This window comes from Lonchura striata, chromosome 12 (genome assembly GCF_050655825.1).
Source record: "Lonchura striata isolate lonStrDom1 chromosome 12, ASM5065582v1, whole genome shotgun sequence".
NCBI lineage: Eukaryota > Metazoa > Chordata > Aves > Passeriformes > Estrildidae > Lonchura > Lonchura striata.
The window spans coordinates 5,938,994-5,958,251 of record NC_140714.1 but is presented as its reverse complement, the minus strand read 5'-3'; the positions used below and the strand labels follow the sequence as shown (position 1 = coordinate 5,958,251).

General features: G+C 45.8%; 1 protein-coding gene across 1 annotated transcript in view; it reads right to left on the bottom strand.

Annotated features, from left to right (window-relative positions):
- LRIG1 (leucine rich repeats and immunoglobulin like domains 1) overlaps positions 1–19,258 on the bottom strand; it is an 88,076-nt gene that overhangs the window by 7,209 nt on the left and 61,609 nt on the right. The window contains exons 6-12 of the mRNA XM_021551253.4: positions 19,076–19,219; positions 18,110–18,253; positions 13,567–13,710; positions 9,799–9,879; positions 4,828–4,899; positions 3,464–3,535; positions 1,314–1,477 (exon numbers count right to left, since the gene is read on the bottom strand). Coding sequence (XP_021406928.4) covers positions 1,314–1,477; positions 3,464–3,535; positions 4,828–4,899; positions 9,799–9,879; positions 13,567–13,710; positions 18,110–18,253; positions 19,076–19,219 — 821 coding nt within the window. The remainder of the gene's footprint in view (positions 1–1,313; positions 1,478–3,463; positions 3,536–4,827; positions 4,900–9,798; positions 9,880–13,566; positions 13,711–18,109; positions 18,254–19,075; positions 19,220–19,258) is intronic.

Sequence of the window (19,258 nt, the reverse complement as noted above, 5' to 3'; positions counted from 1 at the left end):
GCCATGGTTTAGTGGTGTGTTTGGCTGTAGTAAATTCACGGTAAGTAAGTTAAAATAAAAGATTTTAGAGGTCTTTTCCACCCTAAAGGACTCCCTGACTCCATGCAGCCCATGCTGTCAAAGCAGAAGCAGCTGTATTTGCCTGTCACCCAGCCGGGGTGGAAAGCTTTGCACACTCTCTCTCTGCCCTGAAGACTGTTGGTTTTAGCAAGGTTCCAAGGAGATTCATTTATTAGGTTTCTACAAATAGTGTAATTTAATATTTGACTAAGGTTTAATTAAACAGCCAGGCCTCTGGAACCAGGACTACTAGTGCCTGGAGGACTTGGCAGGCACTGGGAAGCAAAGCTGCTTTTGCTTTGTGATGTTGCTGTGGGGATGGAGCTTTCAGGATCTCTTCTTCCAGATGAGCACAGCAAGCCTCCCTGCCAGCCTGCTCAGACAGAGGCCACCTAGGCAGAGCTTGTCACTGGGGGATCAGGGGGGACACTGGAACAAAGCTTCTGCTCCGTGTTCAGTGCAAGTCATGCATTCAGCTCAGTTCAATAGTGTTTGCAAAAGCTCATTTTTCCTTCAAACAGCCATGTGCAGCTCCACCCAGGATCCTCACTGGTTGGCTCCACTGCACAGGGTTTGGCTCCCAAACCAGGCCTTTCTTTTCCCCAAAACCTGGATGCCTGAGCAGCACTGATTTGGCCTCTTCTAATGATTTAAATTTCTTTTTCTTTATGAGAAAGGTAGCAGATGTTTATGTGTGCTGGTATTAACTCAAGATGCTTTGAAACCATAGCTCATGTGCAGAGTCAACTGCAGTATTTGGGTGGGCCTTACTGGCCCCAAAGAAAGCAGCTGTGATGGAAAGAATCTCCTCTGGGTTTTTTTTTTTAAATCTTTGTTGTCTCCAAGAGGGAGAAAAGATGGGTGAAGAAGACAAATCCACAGAAGAGCTCAGAACACTGCAGAAGGAAAAAAATTACAGCTGCAGTCCTGATATAATCAAACTGAGAGGACTGGGGAAGTGTCTGTGCAGCCCCATCTGGAAGTAGAGCAGGCCTTAGTCCCTTTTGATTTAATACTCAGGGAACCCTGTAAGGAATACTCTGGACACAAGCAATGCACTGTGTGGTTTTAGTGGGAAATAAATTGTAGCCAATGACAAATTTTTTAAATGCAGGCTTGGGCTTCCTTTGATCCCACTGAATAACAAAACAAAACAGAAACCCTCTCATAATAACATGCTGGTACTCAAAGAAAATGTTTCCCAAGTGACTGCTACCCTTCGTACAACCTCAAAACACGCAGGCAAGACTTACCACACACAAAACTCTCTGGCTGGATGGCAAAAATGCTCTTGCTTTTCAGTGACTCAGGATGGGCACAGGTGGCCACCACAAAGGACTGCAGCTCCTTCTCCACCAACCACTGGGGCAGCCACTTCAGCTGGCAGTCACAGAGGAAGCTGTCGCTGTTAATGTGGCTGCAGGGAAACAAAACCATTCTGCTATGAGTCCTGCACGGAGGGAAGGCTGGGAAGTTCACAGCCCTTTCATGTTAAACACATTCCTCCTGCCCCCCAGCATGGGTGGAAGGAAGAAAAAGGACTGCAGGGATGTCCTCAAGGTGCTAAAGGTTACAGGCATGACACATTTAGACAGCATTTCATCTCCACACAGAGAAACCCCCTCCTGTACTCAGTGACACTCTGCAGCACCTTATAATTATTAACCATGGTGGGGACCAAATTCAGCTGACCAGAGAGAGAGAGAGGACACCCAGCTCCCACTGTAAGACCTCGAGTTCCCTCCATGGCAGAGCAGTAAGCAGGGAGACTCTGACTTCCATAAAATGACCCTGGAGTTGTGTTTACTGATTAACAGAAGCAGCAGAGGAGAAATTACCAAAGATATTTGTGTAAACCCCACAGAAACAGTAACTAGTCTGGAAAACAAAACACATAAACATTTCTCAGCATCCTGAGTTCCAACCCCCACCATTTTAAGATTTTGTAATTCTCTGATCCAACACTAGCTTAGCACCTTCTGTTAGGAAAAGAGGTGTGAAAAAGGGGCAAAGAAAAAGGGAGATTTGGGATTAATGTGGGTTCTTTTTAATATTCTGGGCCAAATTATGGTTCAGCATAGCTCTAAGGCCAGTGAAGAACGGTACATTTACACAAACAGTGCATTCATACTTAGGCCTGGTTTGCAAAACTCAGTCTGATCCTTGGAATTGAATGTGAGGATGTCTCAGAGACTGGAAAATGCCCCAGAGAGAGCTCCTGTCCTGCAATCCTACAAGCTATGCAACAGCAGGCTATCAAGAGCACAGCAAAATCCCAATTCCAGCACTGCATTATAAAATGTGAATCTCCTGCTAATTTTCTACCCAATACCTCAGGAAATCCTGAAGTTTGAAATGAGCATGGAAGGGAAGAAGAAAGAAATTGAATGGAGAGAGAGGGAATATAGGAATTTGATTTTTCAAAGCTGTGCACTTTTCTGTTCTTCAAAGATGTGTGGCCTCTAACATGTATGATGGCATAAAACCCTCCTGGCTACTTGGAACAGGTCAAGAGATCCTTTAGCACAATGCATTCTGCATGTAAATGTCCCTATCTGAACTTCTCAAATTTATAAACATTCCTTCACAATATCTGGGATCACTATCTCTTCCTAATAAGATCAATCTTTCATTTAAATTTTGTTTCAAGTGCCAGTGCAGAAGATAAAGTTTTTAAACAGACACCCAGTGTTTATCTCCTCACTCCCAGTCACTGGTATCAAGTGTCACTGCCAGCAGTGACCATCTGAGTCCCATTTCCAGTGTCAGGACCAGGAGCCTGCACCTGCCCAAATACCAAATAAATGATTTTGTGTTCCGCAGACACTGCACTACTCCGGGGCACAGCAACACACTGACAGTGGATTAAATATTTATGGGGAAGAAGAGAAAAGGAAACCAGGCAAGACTGGAAACAGTGTCTGATAACAGTGCAGAGCCCCAGCCTGGAGCACAAGCAGCAGCTCTGATAACACATCCGTATTTTTACACCAGAAGGCTGAATGACAAGTGGATGCAGTTCAAATGGTGCTTATCACTGCAGTATCAGTCCTGTGTGTGAACCCTAAACACAGGAACAGCAAGGGAGCACATGGGCCACTGGGAATTAAATCCATGGTGCTGTGAGCAGGAGAGCTGGCTAACAGGACCAGGGCTGGACTTCCTGAATGGAGATGAATAATTGCACAGGCACAAACCTGCTGGAAGAACTTGTTCTGATGATCTAATTTCACTCACTATTACATGCAATGACAGCTCCTCATGTGTAAAAATACCCCACAGAGGAGGAGGCAGGGGAGGGGGGAATGAATGGGTGGTAATGTGGGTAACACCTGTGCTGCTGCTCAGCCCAGGGCCAGCAGGATCCCTCCTGCCTAAGGGGGTGAGCAGGGCAATCACTCACAGCTGCCGCAGGCTCCTCATCCTGGCAAAGGCATCGGCTTGGATGGAGCGGATGGCATTGTCCCCGAGGTTCCTGCAGGAACAACCACAGGCAGTGTCAACAGGAGAGATGCCATGGCTGGGACACAGCCCTCCACATTGATCTGAGCAATGACTCCAGTAGCAGGTGATTTGGTGGCTCCTTGTTAAGGTCTCCTGCGCTTACAGCACATAGAAATGTTCCTCCAAACACCTCTGTATTAATGAAGTATTGCTGATCAATAGCCAGCCAACAAAAATTAACTGAATCACTAAGTTGTTCCCTACCCCATCTTCTCACTACACTTTCTCAGTCTGAGCAACCTCCATCATCCATAGCTCAGAAATTCCTCAGCCCCCTCAATAACCAAAGATAGTCAGGAATGTGGTACCCCAGGCTAGACCTTCAGCAAACATAAAAGAAAGCAAATACTTGCAATAAGCAGCATCTGAGGAATTATTTGGAAATGGCTTGGAGAGGATGCTGTTTTGTTTAAAAAAACATCCCAGTGTTTCCAAATGAAGGGGTCAAAGGTTTCCCTCACAACTATTACTAATTAAAAGAATAATTTGTTTTCTGAAAAAGCACAGTGTCAGACTTAGGGCTGAAGTTTACCAAGTGACATGTAGGGCAGACAAGCACTGCTTAAAGAGGACAATCTCAGTAGAGCATTAAAGGCACCTTTATTTGGGAATGTACTCCCAGTCAGGCAGCCCACATCTTTCAGTGTGCTCATGATAGACATAACATTTCATACAATCAACAGCCAATAAAACATGTAGAGCACAGTCACATATACTTTAACTTGTCTTAATCCAAGAAAGGAGGTTATTCATGAATCACTGCTGGAATCATCAGCCTTGGGACACCAAAAAAAAAAAAAAAATTTAGACAGAGGCAGCCAAAATTTTCTTCTTGCAAATGGCTCTAAGGGGGTTGTGCTGAATGGGATGTTCAGTGGGGATGCACTGAAACCAGTCATCTGTAACATGTGTCACTGCCAGAGCCCGGCTTTAGGAGGAAGCTGGGGCAAAGGAGGAGACAGCAATGAAAAGAGGCTGGTGTGGCATAGCACTAACAGCCTACAGAGCAGTCATGTGCAAGTCAAGGTGATACTCTCAAAAATTAAGAGCATGCAAATTTCCCATATGTTCTATAACTTTGTTCCTGGCACAAAAAAAGGCCAAAGTTGAGGCGGACTTATAATGAGAAGGAAGCAGGTGGCCCCCACAAATGGACTGGCTTCTCAGTTTACAAAGACACTATTAAATTGCTAGCAGATTTCTCAAGCAGCTACTTTTGGCAGACCCCCCTTCCCAAACTCTGAGGCATGGTGGGTTACTCACAGGTGCTCCAGAGCCTCCAACCCTGAGAACGCTTTCTTGGCCACCGACTTGATCTTGTTTCCAAACAGAGTTCTGCAGTTTCCAAACATCCAGTGCCAGATAAACAGAAAGAAAATGGGGAGAGGGGGGCAAAAAAAAAAAAAAAAAAAGAAAGAACACAATTAGTGTGGTCTTATCTGATATACACACTCAGTGTAAGTCCCAGGAAATCTGAACTGCACAGAGATTAAGAGGGCTGAAGCACACTCACTTTCCTGCTCCTGAAATGAAATCCTTTTATCTGTATTTGAATTTAATAGTGATGACAGCGCAAAGGGAATGTGCCATATCATGTAAAAAGGCAGGTTTGCTCCCATGCTTGGGAACCAGCTTGCTGAGTAACAGAAGGTGCCCTCTGTTCTTCGCAGGCTGGCTGTGGACAGGATTAAATGCAGTGACAGTTTAACAAGATATTGGTCTCTCCCCACAAACTTTTCATTTCTGACTTCTTCCCAGACAGGAAAAAAGAATGTTGATTTATTCACTGGTGCCTGGCCCGAGCAGCTACCAGCACACAGAGCTGAGGGCTGCCCCTGGGCTGCACATTCACACAGCAGCTGACTGCAGGCACTGCTCATTCCCTCCTTGTAAATACAACAGCAAAGCAACATTGTGCAGCAGATCGTAGCCAAGGGATCATTTCAAGGAGCAAAAAAGCAGAACAGGTAATGTCCAGAGCTGAGCAGTGAGCTTGCTTGCATCTGTGAGTAGAGAGCATTCCTCTGAATCAGCAGTGGCATGAGGGGACTATCACCAGAAAACAGCCAGCTGGAGAGATCCCAGCCCAGCTGTCATCTCCAGAGCAACAGTTCTCCATAAATATTGACCAGTGCTGATGGCCAGGGGCAGGGTTTGTGCCAAATGGATAGTCCCCCCACCTGTTTTAATAAAACATCAACCAGTGTCATTAATTAGGAACTGCTTTCCTTCCCCAGGCTCCCTCTAAGGTTTATCCTCCAGGTGCATCAGTTATCACCACATGGTGTCCAGGGCAAGCCATCACCCACACCTCAGGTGAAAAAAGGGCATGTCTGGACCTGTATTTGGGGTTTTCATTCAAGAGCTGTCCTTCAGTATAGGGCATCTGCATCCCAAAAAGATTTACAACTATGATGGTCGCACTGCTTGCTTACTGGCCAGGGAAAGGAGTACAAGATGGAGCATGTGCAGCTATTCCATGAGCAAATACATTTCCAAGAACTTCTCAAGGCTTTCCACAAAGCACTTTTCAAATGTCAGGATAATTTGGTTCTATATTGGCTCCAGGAAAGCCCAGTTTCAAATACCCCCAGCACCAAAGGATGTGTGCAATCACGTGTGCCATCATTTGGTAAAAGGGATGTTGCATTAATGAAGGCTTTGAAAAATCCATTAGAATGATTAATGCAGTAAATAATTTACTGGTCAAATGGCTGCATCCATAAATGCTGATTTCTTCAGCCATATTCCTAATAAATGTGTTGTAAGGACAAGGTAAGGATAAAATAAGGACTAAAGGAAATGGCCTCAAGCTGTGTCAGGGGAGGTTTAGATTAGATTTTAAGACAAATTTCTTTAGACTAAGGGTTTTAAGCATTGGGAAGACTGCCCAGGGAAGAGGCAGAGTCACCATCCTTGGAATTGTTCAAAAACCTTGTGAATGTGGCACTTCAGGACATGGTTTAATGATGAACATGGTAATGGTGCTAGGTTAATGGTTCGACTTGGTGATCCTAAAGATCTTTTCCAACCTTTATGATTCTAATGGAAGTGAGATGGGCAACTGCTGCTGAAAAAAAATTATGCTGAGCTTGGGTTTGACAGCTGCAGATTTCTATTATTGTTCAGTGGATTTTGGTCTTTGAAAATCAGAGATACTGCTGATATCTGTTTAGTTATCTGTGCAGAGATAAGGAGTACATCTGGGTTAGGCAATACACAAGTACAGCACTTGTGTAGGTGCACACAGCTTGATGCCTGGACATGAGAAATACCTGACACACAGAACTAGTCAGGCCTCAGCAAACTCATTACTCCTTGCAACTAATTTCAATTAAGTGCCTCTACAAATCTGAGAGTTTGAACCTAGAGGCCCCCATCAAAGGGCTGTGGAATACTGGAATGTGAAGGCAGCAGAACACAGCCACAATTTGCCATCCCACTGCTGGCCTAAACCTCCTCCACAGGACAGAGCCAAGCACAAGCTCTCCTGGAGATTGCACCAGTGTAATTACATGCCAAGCACACAATTAATTGCAGCCTTTTCTCCTCCAGCCAGTTTTGCACCTGCAGGAAGATCTCGCTGAGTGAGCCATCAAAAAGCCGGTCACATTTAGCAGCTTGAATAATTAGGAGCCTCCTTGTTCCACAGTGATTCCACCGGTGCTTTTTATGCTTCAGTGCTTCTCAACTCTCTCTTTCTTCAAACAACATTTTAATTTAGGCCTGTGCTCTCCATCCTGGAGAGCTTCATATATAATTCAGAGAAGGCTAAAGTGACTGGCCTCTCCATCTCTGTTTAACACCTTCATGTCAGCGAACAACCCTCTCTGTGCTGAATCCTTTCAGAGGCTAATCTGTGCCAGATCAAAGGGGAACAGCTTTTAAGGCAATCTCCACAGAGCTGAGGTGATTATTAATTCATTGGAAGGTCTCCTCTGAAGTGCCCATTTATTTTTTGTATGCTAATGCATTTAAAGGGTTGACGGTTTAAACATGGGCCCTAAATCACACAGTGAAATGTTTGCTGAAAGGGCTGATCTTTTATTTACAAAAAAATCCTGATACTCACTTCAGCCTTAGAAATCGCCAGTTTGGGATTTATGTGCTGATAAGCTAAAACAGCTCTGAGGAGATCCCTTTAAAAGTGACCACTCACAAGTATTCTCAAAATGCCTCCAGGAACAATAATAAAATAATTTCATGTTCTGAGCATTTTTTAGCCTGACAGTGAACAATCCCAACAAGCTGTCTGTCCCACTGCAGCTCACTCTGTTAAGTAATCAAACCACTCCTGTCTGCCCCAAACCAACCTGATCCACACGTTCTTCCACGCTAAGGAATGTGCTGCAATCCCCTGCACAAACCTTCCCTGCACATATCCCTCAGCCAGACTCAGCTGGCCCAGGTCCACGTGCAGTGACAGGCATCAGTCAACAAAGAAAAGAAAAATATAAACCAAACTTCCTTAGCCTTGCACAAGCCCTTAGTGCATCCTTGGCTACTGGCAGCCCAAGCCAGCTATCTTTTGGAGGTGGTCCTTCTGCTGGGTGATAAACATCACATCAGGCCACAGCATTTCACAGGGGAGAGCAGTAGCTGCTCGGCCCAGAGCTCCCAGCACAAAACCCCACAGGCTGCCCCTGCTCCCTTCCTTCCTCCTCCTGCTCCTTGCTGCTCCTCCTGGCCTCTGCCTGACCCCCACAGCTCATCAGGGCTCACTGCTCCTGCTTTCCAAGTCAAGCCTTTTGCTGAACTCTTTCCTTCCATGCTGTCCCCTCTGGATTTTTCACCACTCTCCTGTTACCTGCACCCAGAATTTTTAACATATCCTGTTGGAGGGATGTACCACCAGGACAGCTCTGTCTGCTCCCTTCCACCACCTTCTCTCCCCTGTCAAAGCAGCACTACACACTCAATCCTTACAGCCTGCAAAGCCCACTGGACAAAGTCTCTGCTCCCATCACCCTTCCAGCTGCTCACATGGTTTCTTCTGACAAACCAAACATTTCAGTCAGGCAGCCAAGGACTCTTCTACCCACCACATCTGCTGCTCTGCCTCTTTTCTGGCAGTCATGGGAAGATTCCCTGACTCTGCATGCACAGCAATTCTTACTGACTTCTCTCTCACCCCCACGCTACTTCTGCTTCCCTGCCTGGCTCCTGCTGTCCTTAAATCCTCCTCTGCCTTCTGCCCCACTTCACTTTCAGCTGCAACTTGGTCCCCTCCATGTGGGCCCAGCGACTCCCCTCAGCAACAATCAAATGCCACCTCTGTCTGTGATTTCAGATTTGTCTCCTCTGAGCACTACATCTCCACAAACCCTGCCACGGCTCGTCCCACTCCCCGAGGAGCCTCTAATGAGAGCGTGACAAAATCCCGCCCGCCAGGACTCATTCCAGCCATCTGCTCTCCATCGAGGTACTTTTACTGCACCTCTGGCTGTGCCACCCCAGCATCAGAGACAGCAGCATGGGGGGGTGCTGAGAACTTCAACAAAGGCAAGAGGTAATGATTAGAGACTCTTGATTTGTCACAAGCCATCAGAGACTCCTCTGACAGGGCTGATTTATGTCACCCGTTTCAAATGGAGCAGGGATTGTACAGAGCAATGTGAAAATCCCTGCGAAGGCCAAGCAAGCCATAAACATTTGCAAGGCGCATGCTTGCCTTGGGATTCTTTTTATCTCTTTAAGAGCCTGTGCCCCATGGTGCCTTTTATTGTCACTGCACATGGAACTGAGCCCAAAAGATCACTCTCAGAAAGAGTATCCCACAGAAACGAATCCTGTTTCAATCCTCTGTTGTAACAGGAAGTGGGGTGATTTTTCTCTTCTGTTTATTGTTATTTGCTGCATCAATCAGTGCCTCACTGAAGATTGCAAGGGGTCCTTTTTGTTGCTTGTTTGCTTTTAGAAGTGAGGAATGGTTGTGCTGAATTTTATACATGAAAACAGCTTAAATTCCTCTCTGTGTCTGAACTGCAGTATGTGGCACAGTCTGTTCACCATTCAGAAAGGAAATAATTGTCTCATACCTGCTTAAAAACGTCAGTGCTTGAAAACCACATTTGCACTCTTGCAGTGAGCCTGCAAAACTACCACAGCTCAGATTTTCTGTTGTTTCTCTGTCTTTTTCCAAGGTGAGGGAGTTTGCATAAAAAGGGACAGACCCAACCCCACACAGGCACACAACTAAAGTGGCTTGCAGAATTCAAGCCCAGGGATACTCACAGCTTGCTCAGGTTTTCCAGGCCTGTAAAGGCTCCATTGGTATCTTCTATTGTGCCTGAGATGTCGTTGTGGTCCAGTTCCCTGGGGAGAGGACAAGAGAGAGCTCAGAATCAGCACCTGAGTCCCAGTGTTGCTGTTACAAACAAGTGGAGGAGGCTGGAGAGTGCCACATGAGAGCTTCCCATTTTCTCCTGACAGTTACCATGAAATGCAGAGTCCTGCAGCAAAGCAGCACCAATCACTTCTGCACTGACACACGGTGGGATGGTGCATCCCACAAAGAGCTCTGCTCCTAGCTGAAACCCTCTGAGACAGCTACTTTTCACCAAGTAGGTTCCTGTCCTTTTCTAGCTCTGTGCATCCAAACAGGAGGAGGAAAATGAAAATAAAGTGCACCAATTAAACTGAAAGAAATAGCTGTCCTTAAATGCTACTCTCATGAAATAACATCACTTTGGGTATTCCAGTGTATACATGTGTTTGTCTATAGCTGAATCTTAGGAAGATAATTTGGTGTATTTTCTACAAAGCTGCATTTTTTCTGGCAATGAACTTGAAAACTCAACAAAGGAAAGTGCCAGCATCACTACACCAGCCTAACTCTGTATAACCATTTAAAAAAAACCAAGAGAATTCCTTTTTCAGAGTTAGCTTCTTTTGGCTTTCAAATTGACCATCAATTACAAGAGTCAAAGAGGTCTGAAGAAAAACAAGCACACAGAACAAACACAGAGATCCACAAAAGCTGTTTAAACAGACTGTTTAAAAATCCTTCCCTCCCAGCTTTTAAATCCAACTAGCAATGAATACCCAGCAACACAGACAGAAATTCATCATTTCCAATGTTAAGTAAAAAGAAAGAAAAACTAAATAGGCTTTGTTGGTTTTGTTACATCACTCTGATTTAAAACCTGGCAAAACACAGCACCAAAGCAAACTTCACCATCCAGATAACCCCTGAGCCCTCAGGTACTCCTTTCGCACCTTTTGAAGATGATTATCAGAACGTTTCCAGATAAAAAAATATTAAGACCAAATAAAGAAAAACCAATTCCCCCTGCATTTTGCAACACTCCAGACACAGGCAACACAGTGTGGCATCTGGGCAGCACAAATACACAGTAACTCACAGGAAGGGAAAACAAATTTAAAAGGAAGCCCCAGTTTCAATATGGGAATGGTTTTCCCTCAGCTGTCTCAGTCTTTGCTCCTTTCTCTGCTTTAGGGTGAACTAAAGATGTGAAGGAAGATGGCCAAAAGCCACAATTCCTGTTTCTCAACTGGCTTAAGCCTGAGATCTGAATCTCATGACCCTGGAGAGCCCTGGCCTGAGCCAGCATCACTGTGGATGCCAGGGTGATCTGTGGGTTACTCTGTGCCAAAGGCATGGACAAAAACTCAACATCCCCGTGGGGTGTGGGCACACAGAATGCTGTGGTGGCCAGAGCGATGAGCCCAGGAGAATGCTTTGATGTGCTGGCATTTCCAGCACCATCCTAGTGGGATAGGAGCAAATACATCCTCCTGGAGTTCAGTTTCTACATTTTCCCTAGGCTTGCCAAGCCGATGTCCCTTGTTCTGTTTGTTTTTTAAGGGAAAATCCCTTCTCAGACATTTCTCCTCTTCGGTTTCACCACGGGCTACTGTTCTTTGGAGCAGCAAACCCTTTCCCATGGCAGAGGCAGACAAGTGGGGACAGCCTGTAGGAGCTCTGACACACACTTTTATTAATTGACTGCCACACATTGTGTTTTCTTGAAAAAGGGAAAGAAAATGGTATTGCTTGTTCATCCAGTGGCAACTCAAAGGTTTAGTGTTAGAAAGGAGGAATAAAAACCTTTTTAACAAATGAGTGAAAATAGAGAGAGGGAGAAAAAAAGAGTGGGGTGTTTTGGCCCAGCTCTCTTTGTATTCCAACTCCTCTCCCAGCCCCTGTTGCCAATTTCCTATTCTTTCTGGCTGGCTGAGCTTGAATGCTCGAAGCCTTGTTAATCATTGTGCTCAGAGGTCTCTTGGCCTGACCTCTATTTGAATAGCTCCACATTTCAGCAGTTTCACACCCACCAAAGGCTCCCCAACAATAGCCCATAATTAAAGCATGCTCAGCTCTTTTTCACCAGGTGCAGGACCCAATAGGCCTTCCTCTTTATTAAATTAGAGCTCGCTCACACACTCCCTCTCCACCTCCCCCCTCTGCCCTGGACATAAAAGAGGCTCCACATTCACTGCAGAGCAAAGAGAAGGACCAGCTTCCCTTCCCCTCCATTTTTCTTTGGAAACCTTTAGTTCCGGTCCTGACAGCTGCCTCAGAGGTCCCTTTCTGAATGCCCAGTGGCTGAAAGGCTTTGGCTTAAGTTTAAAAAAAGCAAACAAAACCCAAACTCACTTTCCAGTCACTTCCTTCACTATGAACTTCAATAAAGAAAAGAGTACGATTCAAAAAGTACTGTAAAGAGGGGAGATTTTTCTGTTCCCATTTCCTTTTAATGACTCGGGCCACAATGGGCTTCTGAAGAGGAATAAAAGTATCAAAGTGTGTTTTTTTCTTTTGAAGGAAGAATTAAATCAGTTTGCTGAACCCAACCAGCCTGGGAACGTGTCTGGTGCTGTCACAAGGACTGTGAGAACTCTGTGGTGTGCCAGATGAAGGTGCTGAGCCTGCAGCTCCCAGAGAGAGGAGGAGAGCAGCCAGCAACCCTGCAGGTTCCAGAAAGGAGACAGAGGCAACACAGCTGCAGGAAGGGAACTGGATCCCCCATCTGCTGATGTTCATAACACAAGCCCAGATGTATTTCAGTCTGACACAGCTCTCAACAGTGTACAATGGTACAATGCTACAGCTGCACCCCACAGGAGGCCACACGGATGTGTCCAATGGACTCTGCCACTCCTAAAACCTTACAAGTTGGTATTTGGACTAGAAAAGCTCATTTCCAGTATCCCATCTCCAGGTATTATATTGTGGCAGTGGTTTTAAAATAAAAGTCTGTGCTAAATGGCCACAGCCAGCACTGGATGGATCATTTCTGCAGTGCAGTACTAGGGCACATGAAATGTTGCTCTTGGCGACTTTTTGGTTTTTCAGGGTTTACCATGAAAATCAGAGCACAAAATGTTTCATGGGCCCAATTGCATTAAAGACTTCTGCTTACTTGCATGGTACCTGCAAAAGCTTCTTATTTCTGTGACTGGACTGAAGGCTGGGTGAAGCTTCATGTGTGATTACACTTCTGGTACAGTCAAATCTCAAGCCTAACCTCTACATTGTTTTGCCATTGGGTTTTTTCTCTTCTCAACATCATATTATGATAATCACAATTTTATATTTAATCATAATTTTATACTTAATATTCAGCTTTTTAAAAAGTGTTTGTGGTAGCACATTTCTCTCTGTACACCTCTATGAAAAATCCTGAGAGAGAGAAATGTGCTGTCACAAGTGCTCAATAGCACATTTAAGAGGATATTCAAATTTCTACTGTTGTCAATGTAAGGAATCATTCTCTGTTCCTTACTGAGTGCAGAATGACCCAAAAGAAACTAAGCTTTTCTAAGAATTTCAATTAAAGTCAATGTGATAGCAAGAGAAATACTGCTATTAGCTGCAGGAATGAGACCTCAGGGATTTTTGATCAGCTGAGGTGGCTTCAGGAACCTGAAACTGCCAGACATGGGCACCCAAAGCATCTTCAGAGCAGAACCACCTGGCAGAACACAAACTGTGGAGGGAACGTGGGTGTGGTCTGACAAAAGCTGTGTGCAACTTACAGGACACGCAGGTTTTTGAGTCCCCTGAAAGCTCCTTCTGCAATATGATGGATGGAGTTGTGGCTCAGCCGCAGCACGTGCAGTCCCCCAAGGTCTGCCAGGCTCCCCTCGTCCAGCCTTGTTAGGTTGTTGTAGGAGAGTATCCTGAGGGGAAAAAAATGCAACAGCAGCTCTTGTCAATCCATTCGGTATTTTCCAAACTCCTCCGTGCCAAGCAGTGCCTGCCTCCCACACCCACCCAGGGGATGTATTGGGTGGGTGGGAAAATAAGATTGCAGGTATTGCCCCAGGACACCCTTGGGAAAGCCTGGGTGACTCCAAGGAGCAGGAGGCAGCTGGTGTGGAATCCCCAGCGATGGGGAAATTTTCTGTGCAGGCTACAGGGAGAGGACAGCCCCAGGAGTGACTGAGAGCACACACACTCTGCCAGCCCCAGCAGGGAGGGCTCCTCCTGCTCCCTTTGCAGCTGGGTGAGGCTCAGAGCACCAGCCCTGTGTCCCCACAGGTAGAGGCAAGGCTCAGGTGGCTGTGCTCAATCCTCACTCCCTGTGAGGCTCACAGGGAACAGCAGGGGAGAACAGCCCTGCTCCCCACGCCCTGCGAGGTGCAGAGTGATGTCACACAGATGGATTTTGGATTTCACACACGCTCTTGGCAGGGTCCAGACTTCTGTGCTCAGGAGGTGTCTTATCATTCTGCACTTGTGCACAGCCAGCCCCAGGCTCTGGGTGTGGGTGCCTCAGCTCCACCCCAGTCCAGAGCCAAAAGCATTTCACCACGAGGCAATTGAATACTTCCTTTCACCCACAGAGAGGAGGTGTCTTGTAAACCAGCCACCTTTCCTTCCTCCCACTCCTCTTTGTCAAGGAGCACAGTTTGCCTTAAATCCTCTCCACTTACAAGAGACTATTGGAGGGTTGGTTTTCTCCCTTGCTTTCCATCTATCTCTTCCCCTTGCCTGCATTATCTCTGGTCTGGGAGATTTTTTTTAAGCACTGCTCCTGCTGCAGTTTGGAAGCTGGCAGGAAGGCAGCTGCTCTCCTCTCCCAGCAAGGTGCAGATGAGGCTTTGGAGATGTGACACTGAGGGAGAGCCTTGGGAAGCTGCTGCAGCCCTCTCACACTCTGTGCAAACACCTTCTATCCAGTATGAAGCCCTGCAGTGGAAGGCCAGCCTGGATTCTCAAATGAGGCACCTCTCAGAGTAGCAGCAGGCACCAGATTTTCACAACCACCTTCTTAGTGACCTGGGAGTACAACTCACTTCAAAAGATGTGAGGGGTTGTGCTGCTCAGCTTTTGAAAAAGTGAAACAGCTTTGAACAAGCACTGAAATTCCTCACTGTACAGAGGATAAAAAAAAATTCACTGAGTTCCAAACCTCCAAATTCCTCTTCTAGTACTGCCTGTTAATGAGTCTGCTTAAAAATGTGTCTAGAACTTGCATGAAACTCACTGCAAAGCCAAAACCCAAATCCAAACAGACACATACTCCAAAGCACTGAGAGTGTCATTTACTTGGCAAAGGTGCTGTCTTTTAGCTGTATGAGTGGGCAGAGGGCAAGCTCTGGAAAAAATTCAGCAAAGATTAATGAGTTTGTAGGTATGGGACAACATACTTTCATTCCTAAAGAAGCTATAGTGTTAGTTATGAAAAACTGGCATCTGGTCAAAATTATGTTCTCACCTGCTATTAAAGAATTTGGCTTAAAAAAAAAAAGAAAAAAATCTGTTCAAAAGTAATCCTAAACCTGGCTGAGAAAATAAATAGTTCTTTTTGACTGCACACATTAAGAGTTCCTGCCACAACTGGTGAAGGCATGTTCCCTCTGTTTGTTTGGATGTCACCCCAAGATGGACAGACAGCAGCAGGACAGGGAAACTCTCAATGGTATCACAAATGGAAGGTTTCAGGAGCTCTTGCACTTGGCAGTGGCTTCTTCAGCATGCCAGGGCTCTGCTTCCTGCCACAGGCCCAATTTGCAGAACATCAGGTTTCCCCCCTCAGCTCAGCAGAGTGGATTATGTGGTTGAGAGAAGCCAGCAGATCTCTGCTGTTTCCCCAAGTCTGGCATCTCTACCAGTGAGAGAGAAATCACTGGCATGAATAAATGGCAGCGTTTGTCTACACAGCCCTTCCAGCCTGGCCAGAAGAAGATTTTGAGCACCATGACAGAATTGGTGCAGAAATGGGTTAACCAGAACTCTGTTGTGCAACTGGAGCTGCTGCTGCCAGCCTGCTCTGGACCAGGAACATCTAACACACTTCACTCCACTGACCAAGCTGCAGGTAAAAAAGGGAAGGAAAACCCAGCAGCCAAGTCTCCATTTACCTCTGATGAAATCCTCTGCTCCCCCTGTGGTTTTTTTCCATGATGCTGGTGCTCTAGCACCTGACTGGTGAATACAATCAGCCCTTTCTCATGCTCAGAACAAGGCAAGAGCTTTCTTTCCTTGTCAGCTTTTACATCAGAACAGAGCCTTGGGTTCACGTTTTGTCCCAGCAACTGAATGAGAGATAACTCCTCCTTCAGATTATCAACTCCCTCCTTAGAAGACTTTGAAATTCATTCAATGTTTTCAGGTAACTGAAACCCAGCAGGTTTAGCAACAGTGGAGGTGAGCAAGGATCTTCCAATCAGGAATGAAACACACACAAAGTGCACGAGTCAGTCTAGATTATCTACAGCTTCCTTTCCTCACCCTTGCATTTCAGCACAGACCTCTCCTACAGGTACTCTCTGGCTGTGGGAGTTTCAGCTTGGAGATCTGATGGCTCCCTGCAGCAGCCTTACCCTAAAGGCAACACCTGAAAGAGTTTGTAGTGCTGTGCAGGGCTGTGCCACCACCCACAAAATGGCTTTTCCCATCCCAGCCACGGAGTGCCTGGCCTCAAACTGCAGCAAATCCTGCCTGTCAGCTCAGGCACACCCAGTGGCTCACACCACCCGGCATTTTCCAAATCTACCCCATCCTGCACCCAAATTTCTGTAATTACTGCTCCTCAGTCAGGACAGCTCACTGTTAGAACTGCTTGTTGGATGAGATCCTAACCCATACCTGAGAAAAAGGACTTGGCAACCTCTAGTCTAAACCTTGAGGGCCTGCAAGACAGTGTCATGTAGAGAAGACAAGCTTAGCTCTCCCCTAAAAGGGTTCTGACATTAGCCCTGTGAGGTGCAGCTGGGCCTGACCCATCCCAGCTAACCCAGGCTGAAATAAAGCTCAGCACAGGCACCAGAAAGCTCTCAGAGCTGTGCAGTGCAGAGATCTGCATTTGGCTGTTCCAAGGATTCAACTGTGAGTGCCTTGGCAAGGCAAGTTCCCCTTTTTTTGATGCTTCAGATTTTAACAGAACAAAGGCAGAGCATGGTTCCAGTTCTGATCTGCTGCCTTGAAGATTTCTCCATTAACACTGCATTAATCTAGCAAAATTATCATGTGAGGATCTACACATGAAGGAACTGCAGCTGCCCACTGAATTGTGCAAGGCATGGGCAGTTCTGCAGCAATTTGAAAAATTAGGTAACGAAACAATTATGTGTGCATTTCATTAAAACAAAAAATAAAGTACTTCCTTGTGCGCCCAGAAAAAATAACTAACATCGGAACAAAAAATTTGGGTTCAACAGAAGACCACAGGGCTAGCATGTTAATTCTAAGTGTAAAGAAATTACACGTGTCATGTCCACCCATCTCTGAATTCACTGGGTGGGCAGACACCAACCCCTAGTGTGAGAGCAGAGTGAGGCCTCTGGGAGCAGGAATTTGCTCTTTGGTGGACAGGAGACTCCCTAACAAAGTTTAACATTTCCCTGCAGCAAGCAGAATGAATTCCAGTTCCACTGACCATGTGTCAAGTTCACCAAAGTAAAAGGCAAAGCTTTTCACAGTGCCACCGAGGGGATGGCAGCTACTTCTGTAAATACTGCAAGCATCCCCGTGTGTGTCACTTCAAAAAGGCATTAAAAGCAGTGCCACAGACCCAAAAGACACCCTTGTGGGGCTGCCCTCAGCAGCAAGGCTTTCCTTCATCTGTCAGGCTGTATTCCCAGCACCTTAGGAGAGCAAAGCCCATGTATTTACTTTTCAACAACTCAACTCTGCAGGAAGGATAAAGTGTAAACAGGAGAAACAAGGAAAACTGCCTTGAAAGGGCCAAAATCTCTGCTGGTTGAAAACATGACTGTTCTTTGTAAATACAGAGGATAAAGCAAAGCTTCCTTCAGGCTGTACAGTTATTATATGGCATGTTACAAGCCTTGTAACTCGCTAGGTAAAAACATTGGCAAGCCACAGCTCACAAACTATCCAGGTCTTTGGCACTGTGCACTTTTAGCAGGTTTTAGCCTTTGTTTCTGGTACAAATGTGTTTTAACCAGGTGCTCTGAAGGTCATAACATCATAAATAACAAAGGCATCACTTAGGAGCCTGCAGATCCTGCATTTCTACAGGCTGATACAGTGGGAGCTCTAAGCCTTGAGAAAATTCCTTACTCCCCTCTCTCCTGCCAACATTATACAACACCACAGAAACCAACTTACAGCTCATGCAGCTTCTGGCAGAAGCTCCAGCCATCAGGGTTGATGCGGGATATGGAGTTGTTGCTGAGGTGAAGCTGATGCAGAGAGGAAAGGCCATAGAGAGAACCACTGTTCACTTCTGTCAGGCTGTTATATTCCAGATGGCTATGGAGAAAAAGCAGAAGGAATTGACAGATAAGCAGCACTGGTCAAATGCTGAAACAATTTCCAAAAATAACTGGGATTTTAGCCATTCCTACACACCTTCCTAACATACCCACGTGGACACATGCATGCGTGGGTATTTCTTGTCAAACAAAGACAGAAATTCAAAGACAACACAAAGGAAATGCCCAGAAGGAGATGCGACTTCAAAGAAAAGCTCCACTGCAAGTAAACTGGGCTTAAAGCATCCCATTCAAGTTGGTATTTGCAGAGTCTCAATTGTGTGGCAGCAGCACCCAGAAACATGCTGCCCTCATCACCTGGGACCTCGCAAACACACCTGGAGGCCAGGTGTGTTGGAAACTTCAGGTATTTCTCTGCAATGACTAATCAATTTATTCTCTGTTATGGAAAGAAAACATCACCAAGAATGGCCAGCTTGGTTTCTAGGTATCCCATGAGGTGGATAATACTGTCTGCAACACAGATTTTCCATCAACCAATCAAAGAAAATTTGCAGAATCCAGATATTTAAAGACCAATCGAGATAAAAGCTGAATGTTCAAACTGTCAAACTTTCAAAGCAATAGTTCCACAGCTTAAAAAACAGTGCTGTTTTTATTGAACACCTGTTGAAGCAGTGAGTATTTGTAAACTGTGGGTCAGCTAAAGAGAAGCTGCTGCAGCAGTTCTGGGCATGCAGGACAAAGAAAGAATCACAAGAAGTGGCACAGGTGTCCGCAGGTCACTGCTAAAATACCAAGAAGGATGTGACAGCAGCTGAAGGTGTTTAAGGAAAAAGAGCCCATTTCTCCAACTTACAGAACTTGCATTTTGGCCAGACCCCAGAAAGCCCCGTCAGTCAATTTGCTGATGTTGTTGCGCTGGAGTTTCAGGACTTCCAAGCTGTCCAGTCCCTGGAACGTCAGGCCTTCAATCAGGCGGATGCGATTTCGGTTCAGCTCCCTAAAATCACCAAGGCCATACAAGTTTATTAAACCCCAG